This window comes from Microplitis mediator, chromosome 7 (genome assembly GCF_029852145.1).
Source record: "Microplitis mediator isolate UGA2020A chromosome 7, iyMicMedi2.1, whole genome shotgun sequence".
Classification (NCBI taxonomy): Eukaryota; Metazoa; Arthropoda; class Insecta; order Hymenoptera; family Braconidae; genus Microplitis; species Microplitis mediator.
The window spans coordinates 5,354,737-5,382,516 of record NC_079975.1 but is presented as its reverse complement, the minus strand read 5'-3'; the positions used below and the strand labels follow the sequence as shown (position 1 = coordinate 5,382,516).

General features: G+C 31.8%; 2 protein-coding genes across 3 annotated transcripts; one reads left to right on the top strand and one right to left on the bottom strand.

Annotated features, from left to right (window-relative positions):
• Positions 1-935: 935 nt before the first annotated feature.
• LOC130670740 (hemocytin) lies at positions 936-18,218 on the bottom strand. Its single transcript, XM_057474211.1, has 25 exons — positions 18,030-18,218; positions 17,822-17,920; positions 17,623-17,750; positions 17,392-17,551; positions 17,204-17,331; positions 16,617-16,712; positions 16,183-16,544; positions 14,828-15,473; positions 14,465-14,752; positions 13,964-14,394; positions 13,359-13,626; positions 8,867-13,054; positions 8,135-8,653; positions 7,520-7,727; positions 7,088-7,431; positions 4,961-7,018; positions 4,478-4,591; positions 4,110-4,340; positions 3,725-4,017; positions 3,358-3,636; positions 2,801-3,064; positions 1,855-2,007; positions 1,676-1,790; positions 1,444-1,596; positions 936-1,362 (listed from the first exon to the last, which is right to left on the bottom strand). The coding sequence occupies exons 1-25, from the start codon at positions 18,140-18,142 to the stop codon at positions 1,178-1,180; spliced, it is 11,823 nt and encodes a 3,940-aa protein (XP_057330194.1). The 5' UTR covers positions 18,143-18,218; the 3' UTR covers positions 936-1,177.
• Positions 18,219-19,999: 1,781 nt separating this feature from the next.
• Positions 20,000-27,625, top strand: LOC130670741 (probable helicase senataxin). 2 transcript variants are annotated; one of them, XM_057474213.1, is made up of 9 exons: positions 20,000-20,148; positions 20,510-20,717; positions 22,087-22,354; positions 22,428-22,651; positions 22,748-22,986; positions 23,073-23,316; positions 23,860-23,948; positions 24,029-24,072; positions 26,105-27,625. In XM_057474213.1, the coding sequence occupies exons 3-9, from the start codon at positions 22,089-22,091 to the stop codon at positions 26,106-26,108; spliced, it is 1,110 nt and encodes a 369-aa protein (XP_057330196.1). In that variant the 5' UTR covers positions 20,000-20,148; positions 20,510-20,717; positions 22,087-22,088; the 3' UTR covers positions 26,109-27,625. The 2 variants fall into 2 exon arrangements, with proteins under 2 accessions (XP_057330196.1, XP_057330197.1); XM_057474214.1 differs by lacking the exon at positions 26,105-27,625 and adding an exon at positions 24,724-25,351.
• Positions 27,626-27,780: the final 155 nt, after the last annotated feature.

The following is a 27,780-nucleotide window of genomic DNA, read 5'->3' as shown; positions in this document are numbered from 1 at the left end:
TATTTGTAAACATTTATTAAAGATGAAGATAAAGAATTTTGACAATTAATCCGGAACTGTCAGAGCTACAGAAAGTCTTTACGGTAAGAAACTTCAAATTTTTACATTTATAATCAAGTTCCAAAGTTCACAATATTATCGTTGTCCTCATGACCATATTAATTTCAAAAAAACAAAAAAAATTTATGGTGCTCTTTATTAAATCTTTTGTTAAAACTTTTTCAGTCGTTGCAAAGAATTCAATCAGTTGGCTGTGTGAATATTAGAATGAGCTGTTAAATATGATAAATAAGAGCAGAGATTTTATTCAATGTACACAAAGTGCATCCTGGGTCGCCGTTTCCGGTTGCTGGAAGCAGAAAAATACGTCCGCCGAGGTAAATTATTTTACTTACCAATGAAACCAACTAATTTATATAAAAATATGTATTCTAATTGATCAAAAAATTAATTAATCGAGTTGTTTTTTTTTTTTTTACAGAAATTGAAAGAATTGTCTGCTGCTCTGGATGTTTCTCGGTGTGGTGAGTGATTTATAGCATGAGATATTTTTCTTTTTCTATCGAATATTATTATTATTGCTTAATGCCTTCGAACTCGAGTCAAAAGAATTACCTCTGATTTATTTATTCTAATTTCAAAGAATCATTCAAAATGATATTTTTTGATATAATCGTTTCCTGACAAAAATCCCGGAAAATCGTACGATAAAAATTACGTTTTTTAAACTAAGTATTTGTTTTTTAATTAAAAATTTACAAACAACGTCGTTTTCGAGCTCTCTGCGCCCTCATGCTGTTGAGCCCTTTTAATTATCCCTTTGAATAGAACAGTCGTGAAATGACTAATTTAGGATTATTTCGGACCATATATATTTTTTATGAATGTCAAATACATTCAGTAAACAAAAACAAAAATCAGACTTGATAATTTTTGAATCCTCCTTTAACGATCGTATATTTTTGTGAGTAAATCAACATTCATTTAATGACATAATTTTTTTTTATTTACGTAAAATATTTAAAAAGTGCACTGGGTAAAATAATTACCTTACATTAACTATACTTTCTTAAACCTAAAGTAATACTTAATTTAAACAACCACAAAAATTGACATTTTATAAACTAAAAATCATTATTTTTAATCAAATTAATTATTAACGATAAAAAAAATATTTTTATCCTTTGACGGGCTTATGACCCTTTGTTGGTTTTGCTGATTTACAAGAATTGCATGAGCAGGCAGTCGGTACTAAAATACGTTTTAAAAATAATTTTCCATCGTCACATATAAGACTAACAATTATTTCCTTCAATTCAATTGGTTGACAACATCGACAATCGGTTTCTTGAACCCAACTCACTGTAAATTTTTCAGTTATCAGTTTTTGTACATAAAAAATATATAGTTTGCAAGACAGTTAAATTATTTCTATTAATTTACCAGGGTTATAGTGTATAGATGATTCACATATGCCATGACATTCAGTCAATCCGTCAATAGGAACTTTATTACGACAGATACCGTGTCTTCCACGTCGTTCAGAAATAATTCCAATTGTCGTGTCTAGCTCGAGAACTTCCGCCATACACGTCCCTAAAATAAATATAATTATCAATGATTTATTTCTTGATAAATAAATTGAATGATTATGTTTAAAATTATTCAATCGTACTTTGTAAATCAAGTGTCGTCATGTTACACGCGTCGCAGCAACCATCATTGTAAATATCACTCAATGGACATTTAGACACGTCTGGGCATACTGGTGAACTTGTACTAATAACCATCTGAAATTATTATTTATTATTAGACTTTTGTTATTTTATTTGTATAAAATATTTTATCATTTACCTGTCCGTCGTTATTTTGACATTCAAATGTCGTACAATTATTTTCCGAGTACCAAACAGACTCAGGTTTATATAAAGTACCATCGAGAACACAATACGCTTGTTTGCATCTTCCACAGCATTGTCCTTCCTCTGGAGCTTGGTATTCCCAACCCTAAATAGTATAAATTAATCGTGTATATATCGAATGGAAAGAAAAAAAAATTTATTCTATAGAATTTTTAATTTAGAATAGAATTTGATAGGGTGATAGGACAATAATCGGTTGTGAGTTGGTTTCGTAAGATGGACTGCGGAGGCGAAGTTGATATTTGCTACTTGCTACTCGCTTGGCGAGATGCCAAAATTTCGATATCGGAAAATAATCATGGAAATGGATATGAAAATCTATGATTGTTTTGTTCATTTCCTTTCATTGTTAGCAGCAGTAAATATTTATTTCATTTGTTTATAATATTAATTTTTTTTTTTTTTTTTTTTTTTTGGTTTCCCATGTAAAAAAAGTCGTTAATAAAAGGTTGAAAAATATTTACTATTCTAAACTTTAATTTCAGAGGGAAAACCAATGGTTGACTAAATACTATTTAAATATTAAAACAAAATATAAAGTGTTCAGAAATAGATCAAAATCAACGTTCTCTGAACATATTTTACCCGGAAAAAAATGATAAAATATAAAGCTTTTAATAGAGAGTCAAAAAACTCTACAAAAAAAGTCAAAAACTTTGATTTATAGTCAACTGTTTCAAGTATTGTATCAAGTCAATGGTTTTTTTTTTTTCGTAATTCCAGAAGTTTGAAAATCGGTTAAAAAAAGATCGTCATTGTGTCATATTTTGAAGTTTAGAATAATCAACGCTTTTTCAACAATTTTTTTTACACGGGATAGTAGGAACTTAAATAAAATGTTGTAATTAGTTGTGAGTAAAAAATATTAAGAAACTTACGAATTCACAACTTGTATTACAATGTTGTACAGTCTGTTGTAATTCAATTTTATCTAGCCCTACTGCACAAATTTCAGTAATGCAGTTATCCGCTGAATTTGTCCATGTACTAGTGGGTCTATAAACAATTCCGTCAGATCGACAACCCGTGCGGATATACTTCGGACAACATTGCCCATGAATTTTTTCTATTTCAATTTCATACTGTTCTTCTTCACGAGAATCAAGTTGATCACATGGTGTAAAAAGTTCTTTTACCCGCAACTATAAATTTTTTAATCGAATTAAATAATTTAAATTTAATTTTAATTAAAATATTATTTTTCTATTAATTTTGAATCGGAAAGAAAAATAAAATTCTTATCAAACTAATTAATTTTCATAAAAATTTTATCATATTTTATAATAAAATAAATCAGAACTTAACGTAACAAAAAAAACTGATTTTGAACTCGCTGAAGGCATTAATTTAAATTATGCTCAGTTTCATTGACTGAACAGTCATTTAAATTATTAATTTAAAAGCAGATAAAATTAAAAATTTCTCTACTACTTACATCTCCGTTATCAGATAAACACTCGTAGTTCGTACAAAAATCATCTGAGTACCATTTTTCACCAATAGCTTTAAGAGTTCCATTTATTACACAAGCAACCGCGACGCATTCACCACAACATTTAACTCCTTTATCTTCAGAAGGTTTATATTCATATCCCTTATCACAAACAGTATTACATTCCTGATTAATTGTCGTCTTAGTAACTCCAGTACTCGTGTTTTCACATTTCAAAATAACGCACATATCACTTGGATCTGGGTACCATTCTTGTCCAATCTATATTTAAAAAATTTTAAATTACCACCAGTTGTAGAAAAAATATTTACTCGCTTTATTATAAATATAATAAAAAATATACACGTACGTTGTATATCATCTCGTGGTGTTTGCACGCAACTCGCTCAACTAGCGGGCAACATTGATCATTGATAACTTTCTCTTCTAATACAAAGTCACCAAAATCAAAATGTGAATTGATGTTAGCACACTCAGTTGTCATACATGAGGATTTCGGGAGGTCATCGGGAAATTCTTCACAAGTACAGGTCACACAGGGACCATCTTTCCAAGTTTCTCCTATTTGTTTAGCGATGAGACTATCACTTGTCACGTCATTACTGTTGACTAGATTGTAGAGACACAAATCTTTTGGTGGTTCTGAAAAAAATTTATCATGTACAATAATTATTGAACAGAGTCTGTTTTATTTTGAACAGCGGACTGTTGCAAAATAATAATCTTTAGCTTACCACATTCATATTCAGAACAACAAGCATCCGGTAGTTCTTTAGTTTTTAAAGTATAATATTTTGAGCAATTTTGAGGTAATGGGCATGTTTCCGGTTTACAAACTACGACTGGTCGAGGACAGCATCCTGTCATATTCATTTCTTGAACAAAACCTGGTTGAATATTTTCTTCTTCAACTTCTAGTGTCACAGGACTAATTAGTGAAATACATTCTTCTGGACTCATACACTCTGCAAACAGAAGGGAAAGTCAAAATATACAAAAAATGATCAGAAAATATTAAATCAATAATTATCTAAAATCGAGATGAAATTTTAAGCAACGCATTTTTTTTACAAAGAAAGTGTAAAATATGTCGAATACTTACGACATATAAATTTCTGGCAACCATCAGGATCAGTAGTTAATTTCATAGTCTGTCCGTAGCCACATTCTGGTTGTTGAGGTTCTGCACAAGTTGGTGGTGTCGTAGGTATGGGAACTATAAATTAATTAAATTATTATAATTATCAATGATAATAATAATAATAATATATCACGTTACCAATTCCGAAAGGACATATTTTTATATGCCCTTTTGATTTTTGGAAACTCTCTAAAGCCAAAAGAGCGTATAGTTTTTTTTTCATTGCCAATCGTTTTATAGACTTATTTTGTAGTTAAAAATTAGAAAAAAAATTTTCAGGTTTAAAATAAGTCGACAAATTGATTGGCAATGAAAAAAAAAATTAGACGCCCTTTTAGGTTTAAATTTAATGACTAAAGCCACAAGAACGTATAAAAATATATGTCCTTTTGGAATTAGTAACGCGACATTTAAAATTAATACAATTATATTTAAATAACTGACCGCATAAATATTTCAAACAACACTCTTCATCATGCCCGGGTACTTCAACCGGAGTGTAATTTTCCTGACATATAGTTTCCAGTACAGGACATTCACTAGTTTGACAGCTAACGACTTTGTTCTTACAAGAACACGTAGTACATTTATCAGGATGCCATACATCACCATCCACGTGTCCTTCATTATCGCAAATGAAGCATTGTTTTTCAGGCACACAAGTATCATTATGAAAAACATGATTCTTAGGACAGTAACAACCTTCCGTTATTTCTTGGGCGCACTGTCTCACGTTTACGTCATTCAGAGAATCACAAGTCTCAGGACAACTAGGTCCGCACGACTGATACTCCAACTCTGGTGGACAAAAGTATGGACAAATGTCAAGAGTTCTCCAGGTCGGACATAAACCAACATCTCGACAGTTTCGTGCGTATGCTTCAATGTCACCACATACATTTCCTTTCTCACAAAGAGTGTCATAGCAAGAATTAATGAAAGGCGTCGGGTCAACTAGACTGTGACATTGGCCAAATAATTCCGGATTTGCCATAATGGCACACGGATCCTCTGTAGCCGAAGGCGGAGTGCATTTTTTAATCGGCTGACTCGTGCACTCTTCTGCTGATGAAAATCTTGCCTGAGGGAGTCCAGTTGCTAACCAGCTCAATCCAAATTCGTTAATATTATCAGTGTATTCACCGTTTGATTTTTTGAAATCTTCTTCATCGTTCAAATTGCAATTACCGCAAAGACCTTCAGTGGCTCCTCCAAAAATATGAGAGGGTAATGTTATAGTAAATGCGAAATTATTTCGGTAACAAGTTATTCCAAGTTGTATAGCAGGAATGAAAAATAAGACATCGTTATTGCCAACTTTGACTAAAGTCATCCATGAATTTTTATATGGTAAAATTTCAATTGCATCACCGTCTAATGTCAGTACAAAGTCTTTTGAATATGACATCTGTTCTATTAGTAAATAGTGTCCTTTGTAAAATACAGACAATGATTCTGTACAAACTCCTCTATCACAAGGAACGTTGGTCATTAAAATTTTAAATGTATGGTCTACTGGTTCGATCTCATTATTACTTTTCGATATATCCTGAGAGAGAACGTAAGTACAATTACCGGTGAAAGTGAAATTCTTTTTATTGAAATTAACATAGTTTGCATTACCGAATCCATTGCAAACACAATCCCGGCATTCGCTTGGTGGAATACAATTATCACCATTGCGTACTGTACCATCGGGACAAAAGCATCCAGAGAAACAGTCACGTTCCATTCGAGGACACGGTTCTATTTCTTGAAGATTGTCACAACTGCTTTCACATTTATTGCGGAAACAATCTTTGTAGACAAATGGCGCTGGGCAATTAATTACACAGTTGTGAATATTTCTCCATGTTGATAAATCAATATTTGTATCAGAACCTTGACATTCAGAGGCAAATGAATTGAGTGATTGGCATCTGCACTCTTCAGACGTCATGTTTCCACTGATACACATGCACATTGATTCTAAACATCGGGTTATCCATTTGTCAACGTCTATAACATTTCTACAGACGGCGAAGGATCGATCGTTCACAGAGTTACAAATTTTTATTGCTTCTTCTAAAACATTACGCGGACAACTTTGCTGCTCACATTCTGGAGTTCCGTCCATCACCCAACTGTCCCCAAAGTCGGCTGAACTAATGGCTTGACTACCGTCAGGTTTTTGCCGATCGTTTTCAATAATTCCATCAAAGTAACCGCATAATCCATCAACGCGACGAGCCATCATCGTTGTAACGCCAATTTTTATATTTGAATTCTGATCCCATATCACCCAGAATCCATATTTTGTTGAAACAAAGTGTATAATGTTACCGATTCGGGACATTTTGAATGTCCCGCTTCGATCGTGAAGACGATTTACTTGTCTAGGTGTGAATACATACTGATCAATCTCAACATGCATGTCTGGGTACAATACGATGATATTGAAGTCAATTTTTATCGCAAGAACTTGCACACAAGGCTGATTACGTTGCTCGCAATGTTTTTCCACTAAAAATTTATCATTATTACTAATTGATAGATAAATACTTATAATTTTTTTATAATATATATACTTACAGGTAATATACCAATCGTTATGATACATTTCTCTCGCTAGAATGTGATTGCAAATGTCATATTTGTATTCCAAATTATCGAATGTATTGAATGTTTTTCCTGTGACCCTGCATACAAATTCGGTCGGTGGCGGTGGCTTGCAAATGTATTTTGGACACGCTACTGGTTGATACATACTCTGAGGTTCGTGAACAACTCGATAGTTTAATGGGCATTCAACTTTTGGACACTCGACTTCCTTCAGATCTTTTTGGAATATCGGAGGTGGTCGAGTTGGTTTACAAGAGAATTGTTCGCACTCCAGTTCAAATACTTCGGATTCGTTTAATTTTGCAGAATAATCACTAAAAAAAATTTTAATCAAAAGACCAATTACAAGAGATAGATTTATATAAAAAGTCAACTCAAAAAAATAATAATAATTATGCATACTTCTTTCTTGGTTCTTTTGTAGGTATTTCTCTACCTGTACCACCTTTCACTCCCCCCTTAACTCCGCCTTTAACTCTACCTTTGACTCCACCTTTAGTACCTCCTTTTGATGGAGAAGAATAAGTACTTTTAGTTGGTGATGGTTTCTTTAAAGCCGCAAGTTTATATCCTGATGGACAACTTGGCTTTTCACATTGCAATTTAGCCACTAAATTTTTTTAAAAATAAATAAATTAATACACTTGTTTGTATGAATATCATTACATTGTAAAAAATTGGGAGTGGATTCGGATTGATTACGGATTGTATTTGAATCCGAATTCACTCGAAGTTCCGGAGTAAAAAAAAATTACTCTGCATACGGAGTAAATAGGGAGTTTGATTTTTTAGCTGAGTGATTTTGGAGTGGTCTGCATTTTATTTCAATCTGCATTCACTTCAATTCGGAGTTTTAATATTAAAATAAACATCCCTCCGGAGTGAATTTCACCCCGAAGGGATTAAATAAATAAAAAATCATCCGCTCCGCTTTCACTCCGGATTTGCTCCGCTAATTTTTTACAGTATAGTTTATTTAACACAAATATATATGTATATACATATTAATCTAATTACCTTTTCTTGTCTCAACAGAAGTATAGTGTATCTCTGTTTGTATTTTAGTTATTCTTGTGCTATTTGGTTCCGGTAATGTAACTTCACAATTTATTTCATCATCTGGACAATCTTTTATTCCATCGCACCAAGACGATTTTTTAATACAAACATTACTAGTCTTACAAAGTATCATGTCTTCTGGACAAGGTTTACAAACACACCCGCATAATTCTGTGACAACAGATTGCATATTTGGTTCATTGCAAGGCTCGCAAGCTTTCAATTGACAATCCGACACTCCGCCCATTGCACACAAACATTTCTGACAATCGCTCGTTTCAAAAATACTGCCAACGGCGTACGGTAAATGATCAACAACACAAGGACATAATTGTTTCTCAACACACTCTCGGCCATTCCACCAAAGTGAGTCTTTGCATTTGCAACCCAAGTTAATTATGTCTTCAAATATTGAATGACACACATTGCACTTTGATTCGGGTATTTCTATGTGTAGTGGAATCACTTCATTTCTGACTGAAAAATATTATTTTTAATTATTAAAAAATCATAATATTCCAAAAAAAAAACACAGAAAAAAACGATTACGTGGTTTAAAAAATTTTTACTCGCCCTAAGAAATTTTTCGTACTACGATTTAAAAACAAAAATTTTATTGGGGCAAGAAAAAATTTTTTCTTGAGCCAAAAAATTCTTTTTCTTTGTATATATATAAAAATATATATTTACTAATAGGTTCGTAGCAGCCATGAACTTCGGCTTTAAGCCCAACATGCTGATGCCACTTGACCGGCTGGATCTTTAGATACCGTGTACGAATAGGTTTATCAAAATAATTTATTTTTGATGTCTGATCGTCAAAATTACCCAAAAAGATTTTTTCCATTCCTGCAGAATCAAAAATAGGGTTCCATTGACGAGCATCTTCACTGTAAAATACTTTGTAAGCAGTCGTCCAAATATCATTAGCGCCCTTTGTTTCAATTCCAGTGAGATTCCGATTATACAAGAAGTCAAACTGTATAAATTGATTTGGATTGTCTAAAGTCGCTTGCCATATTCCCGGCGACGACAATCTGATATTGGGTATAAGATTATCAAGAGTTGAAGAAGCAATCACTTGTTCCTCTACCATAATTCCACTGTCAAGTCCCATAGCGTCATCGCAAATTGGTGTGTTTATTATTTCTTCATGGATTGTCGAAGCTGTAGTTGGAATAGTAGTTTCATAAATTTCCGTTGTTGTCGGAGTACTCTGTGTAGTCACGTGATCCTGACAACCCAATAGATCAAATCTCAAAGATATACCATGTTGCCATGTGCGAGGATTTATTCTAATTACTTTAGCTTCAATAGGTTCGGAAAAAAATTGTCTGACCGGAACCAATGAATCAACTGGACCGTGGAATATTTTTGGTTCATTTTTATTCTGTATGTAAGAAAACGTTTCTCCATCTTGAGAGAATAAAACTTTATAACTAGTCACATATTTATTTTCTGACGGATTTCCTTGCATTACTATCCCATAAATAGGTTCGAGTTTTGGTAATTTAATCTCAATCCATTGCTCTGCATCCTCATATTTTGGTTCCCAAGTTTTTAATGCAACAGATTTAGTACCTGAAGTCTTTGCTCTACCAAACGCGTATTTATATCCACTGTCAGCAGTACTGCTAGCATTGAATATAACTTGACCAACTTTATATTCATCCAATAAACTTCTGTATTGTTTGCTGACGCATGGCTCTGCTGGTGAAAGAGTACTTACAGTAATTATCGTATTGTCTTGAACAGGAGTCGCAGTTTGAGTTGTTATTGTAGTCGGTGGAGTTGTCACTGTACAGTACGACTTATCGCAAGTGTAATAATTCCGCAAACATTGACAGCGCTCGCACTCCGATTCAACAACAAAAGCCCCAGGTTTTGCCAAACTTCCATTGTGAGTTTTGCACGGACAGTCAGCTTCTTCGACACAACTGTGAGAATCCCGGAAAAATTTATGCGGCGGACAAATATTGTTGTCGTCAACGCAACCCGGAATACATTCACTGTCAATACAAAGATTATTTTCAGTCAAAAGATATCTGTAGTACTCGCAAGTTCTACTGCACTGAATAGCGCACTCGTCCCATCTCTCCCCGTCTTTGCACTGAGGATTTTTGGTTGTAATTTCTCCGCATTCTGGACGTAAACGCATTACACTGTGAGACCAATCACATATTTGCATCATTGGATTGTACATCAAATCAGATCCGCATGTTTTTTTTACCAATTCAGTGGTGCCACTTATTGTCGGTACGCATTGATAGAACGCGTGGCAATCTGTGGGATGCGGTTGATTCGGATGACTCACATCACAGCTTTCAATTATTTTAGGAGTACTAGTAGTCGTACTAAAGGCTTCAGTTGTCTCTTCATCGCACCGACATAAAACACTGATTTCAAAATCTTCACATGGTAAATTATCCTGTGATTGACAGTAAAGGCCACGTTCCAAACTGCACTCGACATCCAATCCAGTTTCTTTGGGGGTTTTGTGTCCATCTACTGTTCGACATTTAATATCTACCATGTGGTCTTTAGGACATCGAGCAGAATCCACTCCCAGAAGAGTTATCATTGAAGGCAATGGTTCAGTATCGAATGATTGCAATGATTTTTTACCTTTTATGGCAGCTGTTTTAATTTTTTTGGGTGCGTATGTGTTTATCCAGGCAGTCCAACCACCAACACATTTTTCTGATTGTTCCATGGGTACAGTAGAAGGTTCAATTGTCGTAGAAACACAAGGCGCGCCATTGCAAATAATTTGTCCGCGACTGCAGAAGCAGGTTTGACAGGCATCACTGCTTACTTTGTCACCTTCATAATAAAGAACGTTTTGGATTTCAATGCAGACTGGTCTACATAATGATTTAGGAACACATTCCTGGAGCGTATTGTTTCGGTAGACTTCACCTTCTGGACAAGACTTAGTGAGGCAGCCTTCAACGCAAGTATCCTGAACACATAAACGCGATACGTTGGTGGCAGTTAAGCTGTCGCAAGTGTCATGAGGGCAAGTTGATATACACGGCGAGTATGTGCTGCAACTTTCGTCACATTGCATAGGACACAGGTCTTGCGATCTCCATTTTATGGGGACTGATTTTCGATTGCATTCTTGAGCATAAGCTGATAAAGCTGTACACAGACATTCACAATCACCGCCTCCGTCACAACCGCAGGTGTCGAAGATGCAGTTTTTAATAAACGGCTCAATGTCAACTTCTGAATGACAGGGTTCGAAGATTTTACTCTTCAGTACTGCACATTTTTGAGTGGCCCAAATCTTACGCTCTGGATGTCTGTCGCAAGTATTTGTTATTTCTTTTGGCTCAGGACAGTAGTTGTCTTTTCTCCAAGAGTTTGCGAAAATACTAGCGGAGGCTTCAGGTATACCACCAGCAGGTGTTTTGAAATCATCTTCACTATTGTCGTTGTAGTCACCACAAAGACCTTTGGTTCTGCCTTTCCACTTGGGGTCTAATTTAACATAAACCCGTGTGCCTTTGTCCCACTGCAGTACTAATCCCAACTCAGGAACATCAACAAACACAAATAAACCGGCATGTCGAATTGATAGTCTTTTGAATGTTCCATCCGGCAGAGATTCGTCTCGCGTTAAACTGATGACTTCCTGGTTATTCCCATTTCCAACTTTTAGTGTTACAGATTTAGAACAAGAGACTCCGGTGCTTCCACAGGGGACGTTTTGTAAAGAGACTTCAAACAATTGGTCTTTACCAAAACTCGCTTTGACTAGTACGTAATCACAGACCCCTTGGAAATCATAAGTTTTGTCATCGAATGTTCTAAAATGCGAATCACCCCATGCTGAACAAACACCTGGACATATTCTGTCGGTACATTTCCAGGTACCGCTGTGACATTTACAGGTATTACAATCTTCTTGCATCACAGATCCTTCTTGATAACTCTTACTACCGTGATAACAAGGACACTTTTCTTCTTCGACACAAACTCCGCTGAAAGAATCCAGCACGTAACCACTTTTGCACTCGCATCCAGCGTGACAAGTAGCAGGCGTGTGCTTTATTGGTTCGTGCATATTGCGACAAGTCCGTGGCTCAGCGGGTTCACAAGTAGTGACTTGGAGATTTTTACTGGCACTGCAAATTGTTTTCAAGTCAATGGCTGCTGGATACTTTTCAATGTCGTCGGCAGTCGCTAGTTGACAGGCCCAATTTCCTCCTGCGCATGTACACAAATCTTGCCCCTGTCTTCCTGGTCGTACTTCTTGATATCCAGCATTGAATTCCATTCCGTTGTACTGACATGGACACTCACCAATTGGAATACATTGACCTAGTACATTCAGAGTTTGTCCTTCTGGACAATTGCATCCTTCTACACACTCTTGACGGCAATCTTGATCAAAAGATATATCACTACAGGATCGAGTACAACTGTTACCACAAATTTGATATTCTTGACCAGCTGGACAGTGTAATTGACACTCTTCTATTTCTGTTCGCCATAAAATATTAACCCCAGTAGCAGCACATTCTTTGGCGTAGGCCGAAAGAGTTGGACACAAACATTTTTCAACATCAGCTTCACAAGCACACATATCATACTTGCAATCTTCATAGAACAAATTGGGATCCACTTGCCAATGACAACTAGCGAAAATTGAACCCAATAATTTTGAACAATGTTTTTCTGCGGTACTCAGTCTCTCGGGATTTATATCGCAAGGATGTTGAAAATCTTTCATCGGTAAGTCTGTGCACTGTTCGGTTGTCTTCCATTTATTCGCAAAAGGAATTACTGAGTCTTCAATATCACCAATTGGCGTTAGAAAATCGTCTTTCTGATTGGCCGTAAAAGTTCCACATAGACCTTTAGTTTTTCCTGATAGACAGAATAAAAAATTATTCAAATATTAAATCAATCATTTTCAAATTTTGACGTTTTTTTTTTTATATTAGAACTTTCAAAACTAATCAAAAAATTGAATTCAAATCAAAGTTGAGCTTTTTAGTTAATAGTTACTAGTAATGACACAATTGTTCCCTTTACTGCTGGTTCATTGGTTATTAATTTTTGGCGGTATAAAAAAATTTAAATTTAAAATTTCTTTGTCTAGTTTTGAAATTAAAAGATGCCTCAAATAAAAAATTATAATAATAGTAATTAAAAATAACATAATAATTACCTCGAAAATCAGCTGGGGCGTTGACATACACTCGAGATATTCCATCCCACCATAATTCTAAGCCATTCGGTACATTAACAACAACAAATATACTACTTGCTATTTTTATTTTGATTCCTGCCGTCATCAGAGGAAGTTTTGTAACATCTTCTCCATTGACGAGTACCTGGTGATTTTGTTTGAGTTTAACTACAATTTCATTCCACCGAATCGTTACAGATTTTGTGCATGATGGCTCATCCATTGAAGATCGAGAAAATCCCATAGTCTAAAATATTTAAAATTTAAATATACATTAAAAAATTTTTGGATTCAGTGTAGTGTAAATCACTCGGTGTAAAAATTTTTGTGTAAAAATTACACCAAATATCGTGTTAAATTTAGGCGGTGTGAATTTAAAAGTTTAATCGAAACCACAACGAGTAACACGGAGTGTAAAAAAAAGTAGATTACCCCGTGTTAGAATTGCACTGATGGATAATTTACACGAGAATTTTTTACACCGTTATTTCCGACTACACGTGTAAAATTCTCGAGGACCATTTTTTCACTAAAATTTTTTTTAGTGTACTAATGTAAAAAAAAAAATTTATTTAAATTATTACCTCAGAAATTGCACCAGCACATGCAGTGTTCTCTGTCTCAATACTGTAATTATCCCCTTTAATTAAATAGTAATTACACTTTCCCATAAAGTCGTAATGCTTTCCATCAAAAGTTACGTAATGAGGATCACCAACGGCAGAACATCTCGCACTACATGTTACGGAAGTACAGATCCATTTTCCAGAAGAACAAGTACACGTATTACATTTTTTCGGAATGGATGCACCAGGTTCAAATAATTTACCACCTGAACTGCAAGGACACTCTTCCACAGTTATACATTTTCCTTCATGAAGAACAGTTCCTTCAGGACAAAAGCAACCTTCTTCACAATCTTTACCATTTTGGTGTGAGCTGACGTCATTGCTGCATGTTGGTTGATATTTTTGCCCGCAAGATTTGTATATTTTGCCTCCAGTACACATCATTGCTGTGAAAAAATATTAATCGCTCATTACGCCTGTGCAAATGAATGTATAAATAATTAAAAAAAAACTTACGACAAGTATCTTCACGTCTCCATGCTACTGAATCTATTAAATTATCATGGAAACACTGTCGAATATAAACACTCATAGTATCACAGGCACATTTTTTTCTGTTACTTTCTTTACAAGCGCAGTAATCCCACTCACACGTACTATGAAGTTTCGCCAAATCAACAATTTTAGAACAGACTTTAAATTTCATATCAGAAAACAAATCTGCGCAAAAACCTCTAGCTTCTTCAGCTACATAATCAGCAGGATCACAAGAATGTTGTACTCGTGCACTCTCATCACAAGTTTCTGCGTAAAAAAGCCAGTAACAATTAATTAAAAACAAAATTAATTTAAATTTGTAATTCAAAGTAAATTATTTACCGCCAAGATTTAAAACCTTCCAACTGGAAGCAAAAGCCGCGATGTTGTTTGAGTAGTCATAATCTTTTCCAGTCTTATCATCCTCAGGATATCCATTCATTCGGCCACATAAACCTGCGGTTTTATTCCATAAAGATTCTGATGCCTTTAACTGTACAAATAGTCCGCCGTCCCATTTCAAACTAGCGCCCACGGAATCTAAATGGACGATTACAAAGTGCGCGGACATTTCAGCTCGCACGCCAGATAATAGAGCGGGTATCGATAGAATTTTTTTAACCGTTCGGAAAGTTGGTATTCCCTCTTCATTTAAATGTAAAATAAATTCTTTTCCTTGTAAAAATATTCTTATAATTCTCGAGCAAATGCCCCCGAGATAACAGGCCGGATTATTTTGTATTGTTATTGTAAATGCTCCGTATTGAGTTTCTTGAATCAATGTATGCGCGCAATTACTTTCAAAACTGTAAATCGCGCCATCAAAAGTTTTATAGTGAACTCCGCCCCAAGTAAAACATGTCTTTGGTTCCGGTTTCTTTTCTTCAATTATTACAGAGCCTTCATCTATCATTGTATGAACATGAGGATATTGATTTTCATATTTTTCATTGATAGATTGCATTGAACCGTGATTCGTTTTTACACCCTGCAATATATTTAATATAATAATCATAACTAATTTTATAAATAGAGTCAACTACCCGTTATAAGCCTGGTCTAGGGGACGTAGGGAAAATTATTCTTGAAATTTCAGTCTTCCCACTACCGTGCGTTTGGTTTTGTTCTCAACTACCCGTTATAAGCCTGTTTTATTTTATATCATTTTAAACGTCATATTTACATTTTGTTACATACGCGACTATCCCGATTTTCCTGGTGCTTATGGCGCTAAAATAAATACTTATCTTTTTACACAAATAATAATTTAAATGCAAAAAATTATAATGATAACGGTATTGATTACAGTAATAATTAAAATAATAATTTTATTGATCAACTTAATATTCAATAAAACTTTTCAATTGTAACAGAAGCTTTGGATGTAATCCATGATTACAATTATGAATAATAAATTATATTTTACTTAATAATGATTTAATTATTAACTGCGAAACATAGACAGTAAATTTCCATCATTAATTTGTATATTTTTCCTATTGTTAGTTTATAATTTAGACAATTTTAACGAAGGCTTATAACGGGTTCTCTAGTACAAAACTCTTTAGAGTGATTAAGTGGGGAAACTGCTTGGACTCAGTAACTCCCGATTGAGGGGAAGAGACTTATTACGGGCAGGCTTATGAGGTGTAGTCGACTGTATACTGGAAACTATAAATACAAATTTAATCACTTACTTTTCTTTGAAGTGCTGACATTTCTTTTAAATCAGAACTCATGAAATCTATCATTCCATTACTATAAGATGACTTTGATATAAACGTGTCCTCGACGATCCACGAATGATTAGTAATTGTTAAAAATGAACTTTTACTACTTCCAATCGGAACGATCTGATAATCTGGACCGTTTTTGCACTGAGGTACTGGCTGTGGTTCGAAAACACCCTTATCGTAAGTACAAATGTACTCGGAAGCCGGAGTAAATGAAAACTCTACTTCTTCCGGACAAAGTAGTTCACAAGAAACATATTCCGCTTCTTTGGTACAGTTAAACCCGCCATTAAAACCAAGTTTTTGGGGTGAACATACATCCGCCGCTGTAATAATTTGTCCATTTAATAAATTATTACTTCATTTGTATTCAATAATTTTTTTATTAAATTACGTACGATATTGGCATTGAGGTCCACGAAAATCTTGAGGACATCGACAAGTATTTAAAGTTAAACAAATGCCGCCATTTTGACATGCCGGTGAACATTTTGCTGAAAAAAAATTAAACATTATTTTTTTTTGTTAGCAAATAAATTTATTTTTTTAAAATGCAGATCGGCGATAAAAAAATATATCATTTTTAACTGTCAAGTAAATTTTTTTTTTTAATTCTGCTCCATTATTAATAGCGACAGTATAAAAAAAATTAGTTTTAATTTTTTATCTCCATCCGATAATATCAGATATGATATCGCACGTGAATTATTAAATAAAAAATATATAACATTATTTTTTCCTAACACGAACATATATATAAAATAATTTTTTAAAATCTATTTATTTATCAGCTACACTGTAAAAAATTTGTGAAGTGAACCCGGAGTTAGTGCGGAGCGGATGACTATTTATTTATTTAATTCCCTCGGAGTGAAATTTACTCCGAAGGGGATTTTATTTTAAAAGAATAAAGTCCGAAATCACTCTCGATTTTTTACAGTGTAGAGACATGTAATTATAAAATTAAAATTTTTCAAATATTTACGTGTGCAATCAGGAATCACGACCCATTCAGCTCTTGTAGGTATCCAATTCCCATCGCGACAAATTAAATTTGTAATTGATGAACCATCGGGAAAAGTGAAATTAGGCAGGCATGTGATAGTACACGTTCTGTAATAAAATATTAATTAATAAAATAAAATGTCTACCTTATAAAAAGCTGATACGTACTTAGAATTACACTGTCTATTTGCACCAACTACATGCGCTGGAGGATTTAAGCAGGGCATTATTTCATACTGACATTGAGGACCAGAAAAATTTTCCTGACACTGACATTCATTTGGACCGACACATATTCCATTGTTATAACATTGTGGCATACAAATAGCTAAACAAAAATTTTATTGCATATATATTTTTATTATTCTATAAAAGAAAGTAAACAAATAAAACATTTACGTTCGCAATGAGGTATCGTGGTCCACTCGGTTCCAACAATTTGCCATTCGTTTTGGTGACAAGTGACAATTAGCTGTTTTTCCCCATTAGGAAATTGAAAATGTGGGTAACAGATCGCTCGGCATCCCCTTGAATTTGAAATATTATATAAATATATGCTAACTTAAAAATAAAATATATAATAAAAATTAATAATTACATGTCAGGTGAACATTCCATAGATCCGTTAACTGGAGCCTTTGGCCAATCAATGCATCCTCCATTGTAACTTGTACTTTGGATTGTTTCACTTTTTATTCTGAAAAAAAAAAAAAAAATAATAATAACAAATACAAAATATATAAAAGTATATTGAATACTATATTATAGATTTTTGAATTTTAAAAAATTATTAAAATAAATCTCACATCGTATTAGAGTAAAAGGAATCAACTTTTGAAATATAACTATCGTCAGCTTGTACTCTGACAGCTGATAATTTAAGAAGGATCAAAAATATAAAATATTTTTGAGATATCATTTTGGATCGTTAGAAAAAATCCATGCGCTTATATTTTTTTATTTATTATATCGCGACTTAATTTTTAAACATCTCCTCAGCGGGAGTTTTTAAATATATATAAGATCCAGCATCAGCATCAGAGTGTATTTATGTACCCGAAGAAGGAAACGGATAACTGATAGCGTGAGAACGACTTTGATAAATTTGACTAATTAAAAAATTAGGTCAGCTGTACAATGATTTATTAAAACTGTGTCATTCTGTTGACTCAGAAATTTTTTTCGATAAGATTTGTGGGTTTTCCATATACTATAATTTCAAATTGTATTTTAAAACAGAGAGATAGGATTCGTAGGGAAATTTTTATAAAATTGTCGGTCTATGAGATTATATGCTAGTGACATGATAATTCTCTGATAAGTTTGCTTATTTTTTATGAATAATAAAAAAAAATTTTTTTCTTTTGAAATGGATATTTTATAATTTTATATTTATAAATATTTATAATACATAATTATATAATTATTACTTAATGAGTGCCGATATTAAGTTTTTTAGAGTAAGATTAGATAAATAAATCAACACAGTATTATGAGACTAATTAGTTATTTATCAGCATAAGGAAATTTTTTATCAAACCATTAGTTTATTTACAAATTATAATGAGAAGATATTTTTGTTTTTAGTTTCTTAGAGATTTTATTGGTGGAAAAAAATGTTATGTATGATATTAAGTTCACTCTCTAAAAACGAATAAGTGATAATCACTATTTTGCAGTGAATATTTACTTATTGCTAGTGAAAAGTTTATGTACTTGAAAATTTGAACGTTTTTCGCGCCACAAAAAAAAATTGGAAAGTAAAATTCTACTGGATGATTAGATTTCTGAAATGTTTCGCATATAGATGCTGGTATGTCAGCCGAAAATCTTAGGCCACCCCCAATCTCCGGAACTACCCCTTAAGCCATCAAATTACATAAATTTTTTTCATTTTCGTTGCGCGAAAAACGTTCCGATCTTCAGGTACGTGAAAGCTTACCACTATTTAAATTAGTGATACACTTCTCATTAGTAAATAGTGAATAGACACTATTTCAAATTTAAGAGAGTAAAGTCGAAATAACTATCTTACTTTTATTTAATAATTTTTTCTGTTTCAAATGTAAAAAAAAATTTTTATTGGTTAGTATTTTAATACTTTCCCTTATACTTAAAAAATTGGGTATGACTACCGGTTCTGAATACTTTAAGCTCGAATCAGTCGTAATTCGTTCACGTGGTTGTAAATACGAGAAATAAAAACAATTTATCGTAATAACTAAGTTTGACGTGGTCCCAGAGGCACTCGAACCCTTCAAGGCTGTTAACCGCAAAAAACTGACCTTGAAAAAAGTAAATTTTTTATCAACCCATCTGATTATAAGCACAATATAAATTTTAGAGGCAATTAAATATAAAAAATCCTCCAGTTGCTATATTTCGCAGGAAAAAATTTTATCTTAGAAAATATTCAAAAATTTTTCAATTTACGGTCTCCCCGAGTTTCGGAGTCAAGGCATTTATTCAAAATTTAATATTTTTAACATTTCGTCGATTTCGACGATGTAGCAAATTTTGATCCCTTTATTTAAATTTTTTATGAATAATTCATATGAGGCTATTTTCAGATATTTTAAATCAAGTGAAGACAATTAAAAAATTTTCAACTTTATTTTTTATTACACTGAAAAAAAAATTAATATTTTCTTAAGTAGCGAATCAATAGAAATTATTACATTATTAATTCTATATTTAAGTTAAAGAATAATTTTTTTGATAGAAGAAAATCGGAATTTATTTACAGTACTCGAAAAAAAAAATCAGCATATCGCAAGCAGAGCTCAAATTTCTACGATTACGAAAACGATTTAGAATGAAATCTTCAAATTTTTTCATTATAAATATTAGATTGGAAATTTTCAAAAGCATAATTCCTTGCAAGAAGAAAATACAATATTTCTATAAATTATTTTTTCTCTCAGTGTAAGTAAATCATAAATTATCCACATATTACTTTGATATTAAATGTAAAAAAAATATTTCTCATGACAATAAAGTTAGTAGACATTTAACAACATTTTGATTTTTTTTAACAAAAAAATAAATATTAAAAAAAATATTTTGAAAAATTTCACGTATAGTTTATTAAATTTTCTACATGTGCATTTTTTCAGAAATATATATATTTTTTATTATTTATCTATTTAAAAAAATTTATTTAAATTTCAAATGTCTGCTAACTTTACTATCATATATTTCTCCATATTATTTAAAATTAATAATCACGACATAAAGAGAAAAAAATTATTTAGTAAGACATACAAGTATGAATATTTTTTCTCAGAAAAACTATGATGTATCGACAATTTTTCAATGCACCGAGCGATAAGTTTAACAGTTTTTACGGAACGGTCATAACGATGTTGAACAATATTTCTTTGATAATAAGTCTATACTTATACTCTGGGAATTCCGTAAGTGTAAGAAAAATAAAATCAGTTACTTCAGAGTAACACAACATAGTAGACGTGTACCAAACTAATAATTTAAAAGTAAGTTTGCCTATTATTATTATTATTTTTTTTTTTTATTAAAAAACAATTCTTTCTTTAGTTTACATAAAAAGTAAATTGGTATTATAATTCATTATTTGAATCAAGATCAATGAAATCAAATATTTGTTCATTTTTAATTACCTATTTTTTACAATGTTTTTTTTTTTTTTTTTAAATACCAAGTACAGGATTTTAAAATATAGTATAAAATATACATAATATTTGTGAATTTTCTATTAATTACTGAAGTGTTGCGTTATATGATCGATAAGCAATTGCACACCTCGAACGCGCAGGGTTGCCAGATTGGGCCTATTACCGTAATTTGGGTGAATTTCAGACGTGCCTTGAGCTGGAATTTTTATTAGGCGATTTTCCACAATTTGGGCTATTTTTAAATTCGTCTGTATGATTACTAATCATCTAAGAATGAAAAAAAATATTTTCTGAATTTCTTACTCTGTTCTCGGCTTATGCCCACGTCTTCATAATTTAGTATAATTCCCAATAGCCAAATTTGGTCACCAGAAAGTTAATATTTGTGTATTGCGATCAACTTGTGGACAACTGGACTAATATATAATATTCGTCATTTGTTATTTATCAATATATTTTCAAAAATAAATTATTCAAAAATAAAAATGTCTATTTGGAATTATTAACATTGGGTGGTTTTTATTGTTAGTGTGCGCTTTTTCTGTAAGGTCTTGCTACTTTCTGTTGAACACTTCTGGCAACCCTGCGAACGCGAAGCGGAGAGGTTTTGCTTTATAACAGACTTCTCAAGGTCCCGCGATTTTTTATTTTTTCGCATTAAACTGTATTTTTACGTAAATAACATACGACTTATGAGAAATATCGAAAATTTTCATGGAGATAAGTTGAAGGAAATAAAATGCTCTATAAAAAATGTCCTCTACAATTTTCCGATAAAGTTGATGGTTGCATCAAAAAATTTAAAAAATGTAAAAATTTATCGTCAATCTAACTTCAGCTTCGAATAACTTTTGAAGAAATAAAAATATCGAAAAATTATAAGAGGCCTTTTTTGTAGAGCGTCAAATTTTTCATAAGAATATGTCTTGAACATTTAAAAGTATTGGTCCTACCGTGAGCTACAAAATTCCAAAGCTTAAAAAATAAATTTTCCCATGTTATTTAAACAGGAAATAGAAAATTGCGATGCGGCAGTTGTTAATATTAATATTAAGAGCTCAAACCTTCACAGTATTTTTTTTTCGTCATTTCCAACAATATTTTCGATATAATGAAGAAAAAAAAAATTAGTCGATTTTTTTGAATCAGTCTAATATATATAGATATATAAAATCGACTGATGAATTATCATCTTATTTATTTACACTAGAAATGGGGACACTAGAAAGAGTTGAAAGAGAAACGGAAAAATTGCGAGAAGAATTTTTGTATTACGTACTTCAATGGGACCCGAAATGGTTTACGAAAGAAAATGAAAGTACAATACAATTAAATTCTATTATGCTACTAAAACTCAAACCGTTAACGTTATTTTACAATAATTATGATGATTATTATCAAGCTCAGTTATCATCTTTGCTTTATGATTTTTGGTATAGATTAAACGATATAAGTCTAAGAAATCACAAATGTGAAAAGTGAGTATTCATTTTAAAAATTTACATAACATTTTTTTTCTCAGCATCATTAAGTTTTTATTTTCTATTGCAGAGTGTCTGACATTACGTTATCAAAAACTCCATTGCTATTGGAGTGTATATCAGTGAATTCAAAAAATGACAAAGTTTATCGTATTACAATGAGAGCTAGAATTTTATATGGTATGAAATTACACTATGCAAGTCGAGGTTATTTGGTAAAATTTAAAAACCCATTAAATGAAAATACTGAACAACTTGCGTGTGTCGAATCCGTTCTGTATGAGAAATTACATGGTTAAAAAAATATTTATTTTATACTCTTTATATTAAGTTACTATAAATTATAAAATAAGTATTACTTTTATTATTGTATTTATTTTACTTTTCCAGGGAAACGTAAATTCCAATTAACATATGGTTTAATTATTAAATATCAGGAAAATAGCGAGATTCCTAATACAATTGTTTTAGAATCAGTGACACCATCACTATCAGTATATCTGAGTTATGTTGATTCATTGATAAATATTTCTAAATCTCCATTATGTGAGGCCATTTTGAGTCCAAGTATTAAAGAATATGAATTTTCATCAATTAGTGATGATGATAAAATTGAGCCATTCGTTGAAGTACAGTCATTAATATCTAATAATAATCTTGATGAAATGAATTTTAGTAAGGGAATGAAATTGATGTTTTAATATGATTTTAATAGGAGAAATTAAACTCCAAACAATTGGATATTATTGCAAGGACTGTTAAAACAGTTGAGGATGAAAAACCTGGCATATTTATGATCTCAGGAGCTGCAGGAACAGGAAAATCGAAGATCATTGTCGAAAGTATTTTGTCAATGCTAATTAGGAAAAGTACTGATAAAATATTAGTCTGTGGGCAATCTAATGGGGCAATTGATTCCATTGTTTTACAATTATTAGATGCAAAGGAAAAGTTATTACGTAAATACAAGATCTCTTGACGAAAACAATTTAAAATTTTTTTATATGAAAACCACGCCCGTGTAAAAAAAATTCGTTCCAAAAAAGTTCAACATTTGGAACTTCTAAACTTGAGACAGATTAGAACTTCGATTGGAATTTTTGTAATTTTGACAGTAAAAAAAAAAATTTATTTAGGACTTTAGATGAGCGAATTTTGAGTAAAAAAAGAACGTTTTTAAAACATATTTTACTACATATTTGTACAACATTTACCTCGTTCTGAAAAAGTTTAAAAACCGCTAATTTGGAACTTTTTATGAACGTTTTTTTATTCTTATGGGACTATTGGTTTCTAATGAGAACTTTTTAGGAAAGTCTTAGATAACTAAAAACTTTTTTTCTTTATTATCAAAATTACAAAAGTTAAAAAAAAAGTTCCACTCAAAGTTCTAATCTGTCTCAAGTTTAAAAGTTCCACATGTCGAATGTTTTTGGAATCTTTTTAGAACGAATTTTTTTTCACACGGGCGGAATTAATTATAGTTGCTATTACACTTTCAGAAAAAGGAACAAAGTTAAATATAATACGAATTGGACGTGAAGATAAAATAAATGAACGAGCAAAAGCAGTATCTTTTAACGAACTAAAAGTATTGTTATTTTTCATTTATAATATAAAACTATAATGCTACTAAGAATTTTGCGTAAAAGATTTTCAACTTTTTTATAGAAAATATGTGGAGGCACCAGGGATCGGCGTTATCGATATTTTCGGTAATTTAATTACCACTAATTACTCTATGTTTGAAAATTTGATAATTTTCAAGTCAATATTACTCATTATTAAGATACTCAATAATTAGGCGCTAAGAAATTTGTAATTATCAAAAATTTGAAAATTTATATTCGATTACTATCCAATATTTTGATAACTTATGATACAGATGAAATAATTTCTGAATATCCTAGCAATTTATATTTTGCTCCTGCATATTATTGATTTTTCATTTAGTTAGGAAATTATTCATTTCAATTATCAATTATTTGTATAATTACATAATTAATTGATTTAATTACTGATTGTTCAAAAAATTAGTCAATTATTTTTTTCAATTATTGATTATTCGAATAATTAGTTAATTATTTTTTTCAATTATTAATTATTCGAATAATTAGAACAATTATTTTTATAATTATCGAAGACCCTAGTATTTATACGTAAAATTACATTGTAAAAATTCTTATTCAATGATTCTCAATCAATTTGATTATCCTGGAATGACATAGGGGAGAGAGGGGCAAAATGGGGTACCCCAAAAATTTCGTAAAAATGTATTTTTTTTTTAAAATCGTTTTAAAAATGTTTACAGACAAATTTCAATATCGTTCGACAGTCCTCGAAGCGAAAAAATATTTTTGTTTCAGATAATGCGACTGCATTCATAGTATGTTACGCATCTAGGGAGGAAAGTGGGATATTTCAACCCGCGCGGTATTGTCACCCGAGCTGAAGGCGAGACAATACCGCTCGGGTGAAAATACTGCGCGGGTTGAGATGTCCTATTTTCCTCACTAGGTGCGTATACAATTTGTTATCATACTAGGACCGAAAGTTTGACAATAATTAAGATAAAATTGAAAAAAGCATGGCTATGACGAATAAACAGACTATTAAACTTCATTTGTTTTGTATTCACAATGAAATCTGCAGTAAAAAAATAAATAATTTGAAGAAAAAATTTAAATTAAAAAAAAAATGATAAATACTCAAACAAAATGCATACTTTTTTTTATTTAAAGAGTCTTGTAAATAACATGTGAAATTTAAATTAAAAAAAAAACGATTGATAAGTTTTTATTTTGACTGAAATTCTTTTTTTTTAAAGATAAATTACTATAAGTATGACAATTAAGGGAAAATACGACTGAGATGGCTGAAAAAAAGATGATTTCCGGAAGCTGATTTTTTTAACAGGGAAAATGATGGAATTTGGGGGTCGTTTTTTTTTATTTTATTGTAGGGGAGACCGAAGTGAATTGTGACAGAGATTTTTTGGAACCTATTAACTGATAGCGAGCTCGCAATAGCGCATATTTGTTAGTTCAAGTCTCGAGCTAGCAAACGCGTACTATTACAAATTCGCTAACAATTAATAGGTTCCAAAAAATCGGCGATGTCACAACTCACGTCGGTCTCCCCTATCCATGTGTGATAAAATATAAATATTGATACCTTATCTCCTATAAATTTTCTAATATATTAAAAGAATATTCATTACATTTTTTGCTTGAGATAATACTTCAGATGAGATCGAAGATCAGAGAAATCGGTTGAATAGTTTAGAAACAGTGGCCATTTTAAATTTTCAAAATCGAAAAATGAAGTAAGTTTGGTGGTTTAAGGACTGAATAACTTTTAAATGAGAGGTGATAGTAAAATTTTGGAAGATTCATGTTAGAGCTCATGAAATTTTCTTTAATTTGACTGATAAGTCATTGGAATTTTCAATATAATTACTGAAATTGTTAGCTTAGTCACTTCCTTTCAACCGATAAGTTTTCCTTTTACGAAAAATTAATACATACTTAGGATGAAGTTGAGCAAATTCATACAATATAGTTACCTAGAATAATTGAAAGAAAAAATGAAATCTACCGTCCATTTCAGCGGAGACTAATTGGTATTTTTTTTTTGTTTCAACCTGAATTAAAAAACCTTAAAAATCAAAACTTTTAAAATCCTGTTCGTACAACGATAACTACATCCATACAGATTAAAAGAAGCAATTAAAATTTGTAATTTCAGATGATCTGTTTTTAAGTAATCGATGCAATCATGGAGGAAAAAATTTTCCACGAGATAGTTTATAACTTTTTCATATATAAATATTTTTCAATAAAAATTGACGGTAATAACCTTCAATAATAATAGTACCCGGGAAAAAATAAATTAGATCTTCGTAGATCTAAATTTTGGCGCTAACTAAAGTACGCTACATATCTATATATTTATTATTAAGCACGATGTAAGTAGATCTACAAAGATCCAAAAATTTTTCTTGGTTATAGGAGTTCGTAATATACGTAGATCAACGTTCATCTAAGTAGATCTAAGGAGATCTACGTATACCTCCACGCGCCATTTTTTTCATCAACGTAGATCTACGCGTATCTATGGAGATCTAATTTATTTTTTCCCGGGTAGTAATGAACACTTAATAAAGTAAAAAAAAAAAACCCGATCCCCAAATTCCTTCATTTTCCCTTTCAAAAATATTCGAAAAGAGGTTGACCCTGCAGGCCACCCTGACAACTTCCCGCTCTGCGAGCTTAACACGTTGAAATCGAAGATTTTTGAGCTCTTCGAGCTCAATAATTTTTTTGTGAACTTTCGCAACAACAATATCTTACAAACAAATTGACCAATTCTAATTTTCGAAAAGTCATTAGACGTAATCTTTTGAGTACTAAAAATGTTGTAAAGAACCAAAATCGAAAAGTCTTAAAATTTCAAAGTTATGATAAAAAAACTTTTTTTTTAAATATTTAAAAACCCATAACTTTTGAACGCGTTGTTCGATTTCGACGTTCAAGACGGCAATCAACGCGGGTTTTTGAGCACTTAAAATGTTGTAAGAAAAACAAAGTCGATAAGTCTCAAAATTTCAAAGTTATCTTGAAAAAACGTTTTTTTTTGAAATTTTTGAAATGCCATAACTTTAAAACGCGTGGTTTGATTTCAATGTTCAAGACGGCAATCGATGCAGTTTTTTGAAGCCTAAAAATGTTCTGATGAGAGCAAAATCGATTAGACGTAAAGTCTCTAAGTTATTCTATGAAACGCTTGTTTTTTAATTTTTTCGATTTTTTGGTTTTCGATATCTCACGAACGAATCAACCGATTTTGATTTGCAAAACGGCATTCGACGTCGTTTTTTGAGCTTAAGAGCTGATTAGGTTTCCTTATTGAGAGGTTTGCATGTTTAGGTTTCCACTATATTTAAATGGTGTATTACCGTACGAAGGACGGTGTGGCTCAATAAGTTATAGATCAAATTGAACGGAATATAGTATAGGGCCGGATAGCTCAACTGGTAGAGCACTCGGCGCGATACCGAATTGGTCTGGGTTCGATTCCCAATTCGGGCTATCTATATTTTTCTCAATTTATCTATAAATTGTCTTATTGAGAGGTTTGCATGTTTAGGTTTCCACTATATTTAAATGGTTTCCACTAAATTTAAACAACGAAGTTGAGGCCTGAATAGTTTATCTTCATTAAAAAATTTTAAATAGAACCCTTGAATTGGAGTAATTCCATTATTAATTAGTAATTAGTAATTTTAATATATATATTACTAATTAGTTTAATAATTGATAATTTAAATATATAAATTTCTAATTATTCAAATAATTGATAATTTAAACATATAAATTACTAATTATTCGAATAATTGATAATTGACACAGTTAAATTAATAA